Source organism: Canis lupus, chromosome 24, assembly GCF_003254725.2.
Source record: "Canis lupus dingo isolate Sandy chromosome 24, ASM325472v2, whole genome shotgun sequence".
Lineage (NCBI taxonomy): Eukaryota > Metazoa > Chordata > Mammalia > Carnivora > Canidae > Canis > Canis lupus.
Genome location: NC_064266.1, coordinates 47,449,999 through 47,454,083, shown reverse-complemented (window position 1 = coordinate 47,454,083; position 4,085 = coordinate 47,449,999). Strand labels below are relative to the sequence as shown.

Genomic DNA, 4,085 nt, shown 5'->3' with positions numbered 1-4,085 from the left:
GGGTCGGGCTGGGCTCTGGCTCCTCCCGGGAGCTGGGAGCGCACGGAGGTTCGCGGCGTTCGGCGGGGGGGACCAGGGGCGAGGGGGTGCGCGGCGCCCTCCCCATTCAGCAGGTCGGGATCCCCAGGCAGGGCCGGCTTTACTGGCGTGGGCGTGGGGAGGGGGGAGGGGGCGCGGGGCGCCGGCGGCCGCCGCAGGCCGGGGACTACAGCCTCCAGGGCAGCTGGAAGTCCTCCGGCTCCAGCGGACTGCAGTGCGTGGCGTCCACGGTCCTGAGGTGTCTGCGCGCCAGGAAGAGCGCGAGCTGGCGGCGGCGGCGCGCCCTCAGGCCCCGGCCCAGCCGCCACGGGAAGGGCGGCCCGTGCGGCCCGCAGGCCCCGGCGTCCGGCGGCTCGGCCTCGCGGCGCGCGCGGTAGGAGCGCAGCAGCGCCAGGCACCACTCGTCGTCCACGCGCGCGCGCGCGTACAGGGCGGCCTCCCGCGCGGGGCTCCCGGCCCGCAGCCAGCGCGTCACGGCGGCCAGGCCCTCGCGCGCCATCAGCGCCGGGTAGCGGTGGCGCAGCAGCCGCAGGAGCAGCTCGTCGCCGCGGTTGCCCTCCCCGCCGCCGGCCGGCAGGGGGCGCGGGGGCCCCGGGGTGCCCGCCGCGGCGGACCGCGAGCGCCGCAGCAGCAGCACCGGGCCCGGGTAGCGGCAGAGCGGCGCGGCCACGTCGAGGTGGAAGTGCTCGCGCACGGTGCGCACCACGAGCCCCTTCCAGCTGTGCGGCATGACCTTGAGCGCCAGCGGCACCAGGTCGTCGAAGCTGGCGTCGAGCACGAGCGCGCCCAGCTCCGGGTAGGTCACGGCGGCCCGGGCGGCGGTGAAGGCGCCGATGGACCAGCCGTAGAGCACCACGTGCGCGGGCGGGAAGCGCAGGCGCTGCAGCGCGAACCTGACCGCCACGTCCACCGCGTTGGCGTCGTGCTCGGGGGACGGCGCGCCCGAGCCGCCGCCGACGCGCGCGTGGTGCCAGCCCAGCACCGAGTAGCCGGCCTCCAGCGGCGCCGACAGGCAGCCCATCTCATAGAAGCCGGCGTTGCCCTCGCAGCAGACGACGAGGCGCAGGCCGCGGCCGCCGCGGCCCGGGCGCGCGCGCCGGTCCATGAACACCGCGTCGATCTCGCCGCCGTCGCGGGCCGCCAGCTTGGCGCGCCGGCCGCCGTAGCGCTCCACCAGGCGCTCCTGGCCCCGCTGCAGCAGCGGCAGCAGCGCGCGCGCCATCAGGGACACGGAGCCCGGGTACACGAGCCAGCGGCCCAGCGAGTGCGCCAGCGCGTAGCAGGCCAGCTGCCCCGGGAGCTCGCGCAGCTGCAGCAGGAGGCACAGCGCCGGGCCCCGCGCCCCGCCCCGCGGCCGCCCCGCCGCGCCCCCGCCCCGCGCCCCGCCGAGCACCAGCCACAGGCCCGCCGCGGCCGCCGCGCACGTCAGCGCCCGCCGCCCCCCGCCCGCGCCCGCGCCCCCGCCCGCGCCCCCGCCCGCGCGCACCGCGTCCCAGCGGAAGTCCACGGGCCGGCCGCAGAGGCCGGAGCTGCAGCTGGCGGCCAGGTACAGCCTGAACACGTGCACCAGCGCCTTCACGAAGCACACCACGCACATGGGCGTCGAGGCGCCGGCGCTCCGCGGGAGCCGTGTGCGCGCGGCGGGGCTGCGGGGGCTGCGGGGGCGGGGAGGTCCACGGGGGTCGGGGGGCTGCGGGGGGCCGCGGGGGCCGCGGGGGCTGCGGGGCCGGGACCGGGGGCGAGCGCCGCGCTCGGCCGTCTGGGGACGCGCCTCTTCAGGCCCCGGCCCTGCGGCCTTTGTGACCCGGGCCTGGGGGTCCGCGGCGGCGCACGTGCCCCCACGTGAGTCACTGTTGCTGGGAGCGAGGCGGCCCCTGTGACGGCGACAAAGGCCTCGGCCCCGCCCCCGCGCGCAGCCGCCCGCCCTCGCCCACCCTCCCGTGCCTGCGGCTCCCGTGGGCGCCCGTCACACCTGAGCAGCCCCACCCCCACCCCCACGGAGGGCGGGCAGCGGCCCGGAAACCTACAGCCTTGGCTCTTCCTGGCCAGGAGCCCGGCCTCGGCAGCAACACGCAGGGCCTCCCTGGCCCCAGCCGAGGCCCGCTGTGGGCCACCATGGCTCCCTGCCTGCCCAGGTGCTCCCAAGGGGGAAATGGGTGCTCAGGCTGCGAGCTCAGGCACTGGAGGCCCCGAGGAAGGCCGCTGGTACCAGTTCTCGGCCCAGGAATCCCATGCACCTCCTCACCCTAGGGGAGAAACTGAGTCTGGCCACGGGGGTGCCACAGAGCAGTGAGGCAGTGTGTGTCCAAGGTCCTGTCCCCCCACCCCCACCCCACACCTTCCTTTCCAGGAAAGGGGGTGAGCTTGGGCTGGAAACCCCCCACCTGTTCTGCATCCTCTTTCCACGGGTGCCAGCAGAGGCAGTGACCTCCAGGTAGGTCCTGCCTGGCGGGTGTTCCTCATTTTCAGCCCCTGGCCAAGCCCTCCTCCCCACTCCTCACTCAAATCAGCCCGCAAGCTGTACCTTCCTCTTTTCTGGAGGGCTTCAGTGGGTTCCTCTTTTTCTCCTGTGCTCGAGAGGGCCGGCCCACCCGAGGGCAGAGGGGACAGGGGTCGAGCCAGGCTCTTAGGGCTCGTTCTATAGTCGCCTGGACCGGAAACAGCAAATTGGGCAAACCGAGGCAGAGCCTTGGAGCCGGGCAGCCGGACCCGCCTCACAGACCCAGAGTGTTCTGGGCAGGGGGTTCCAGGCCCCCGCAAGCCCGCTCTGCGCCCCTGCTCCGTGTAGGTGCGTCCCCTGCAGCCCAGTCCCCACCAGGCTTGTGCAGCAGAGCTGCAGGCTGCTGGGGTCCTTAGGGGCTGGCAAGCAGGAGGGGTTGACAGAGTGAATTGGGAGGCTGGATATCCCTCCACTGGGCTCTCCAGCTAAAACACAGAATGCCCACGTAAGTTTGAATTTCAGATAGACAATAAATACTTTTGAGTAGAAGGGTGTCCTACTTGCATGGGTCATACTTTTATAAACCTTATTTGTCAGAAATTCAGCTCTAACTGGATATCCTGTTTTTAGGTTTGTTTATTATTTGTTGCTCAGCCTGGCACCTTCCCCCCCCCCCGCCCCGCATCCCTCCCCCAGCCAACTGAGATCCAGATTTTCCTGATTATCCAGCTCATATCCCAGGTTGGGCTGCTGTGCTCCGTGGTCAGGTCCTGAGGACCAGTGGGGTGACTCGGGGTCCACTGGTGCACCTGGACAAGGGTCCCCTCTTGCTCCCTCTTCCCTGCAACCACCTCACCTTTTCCTTGGGTCTGAGTGGCAGCAGGGGCCGTGGGGAGACTACCCCAGGAGAGCCCACAGGGTGCCTTGCCTGAGGTCAAGGGGTGGGCATAACTGCTGCCCACGGGGATTGGTGGTCCTGGTCCTCCCAAAATGTGCCCCCTGGTCCTGGGTTAGTAGTGGGAGTGAAAAACGTGGGCGAGAGTGGGGACACTTACTCTTCTGGGAACCCTTTTCATAAACTCAGAAGCTGGGGGTGGGGGTGCCAGATCCAGAAGCTCCCGGCTCACTTTGTGAGATCGGAGGCATGACCTCCAACAGCAGAGTAGAAGGCCTCGTTGGGTCCTCAGCCTGAATCCAAACCAACACAGGGGTCTCCTGGAAGCCTGTCCTCAAAGTATGTTAGAACGCCACATCTCGTGGGGCTTGGAGGAGCCCGTCCTCCTGGGGACAGTCTCTCGGCTTGCTGAGCTCTGAGACTTGTCTTTGGAAATAGACTTTCCGTCACTCAGGTCCATTTGCCCTTGGCTCGCCCTAGAAGAGCAGGAGGCCTGGAGGAAGAGGTGGCTTTGGTGGAGGGGGAGCAGAGGCCAGCTTCCGAGGAGCAGAGATCAGCAGGCTGGAAGTGCCCGTAGCCTGTGTCTGGCCTGGCCCCTGACCCCACCAGCCCTGCCCCCCAGCCCATGGGAGCCCAAGTGCCCCCAACCACCAGCCCTGTTGAGACAGGAAAGCATGTGACAGGAAGGGAGACCTCCTCCTGCTGTCCCCT

At 70.3% G+C, this 4,085-nt stretch overlaps 1 protein-coding gene across 1 annotated transcript; it reads right to left on the bottom strand.

Moving 5' to 3' along the window:
• Positions 1–122: 122 nt before the first annotated feature.
• On the bottom strand, positions 123–1,668 carry ABHD16B (abhydrolase domain containing 16B). The gene has a single exon (XM_025470733.3). It carries the CDS (start codon positions 1,634–1,636, stop codon positions 206–208), a length of 1,431 nt encoding a protein of 476 aa, XP_025326518.3. The 5' UTR covers positions 1,637–1,668; the 3' UTR covers positions 123–205.
• Between the last annotated feature and the right edge of the window lie 2,417 nt (positions 1,669–4,085).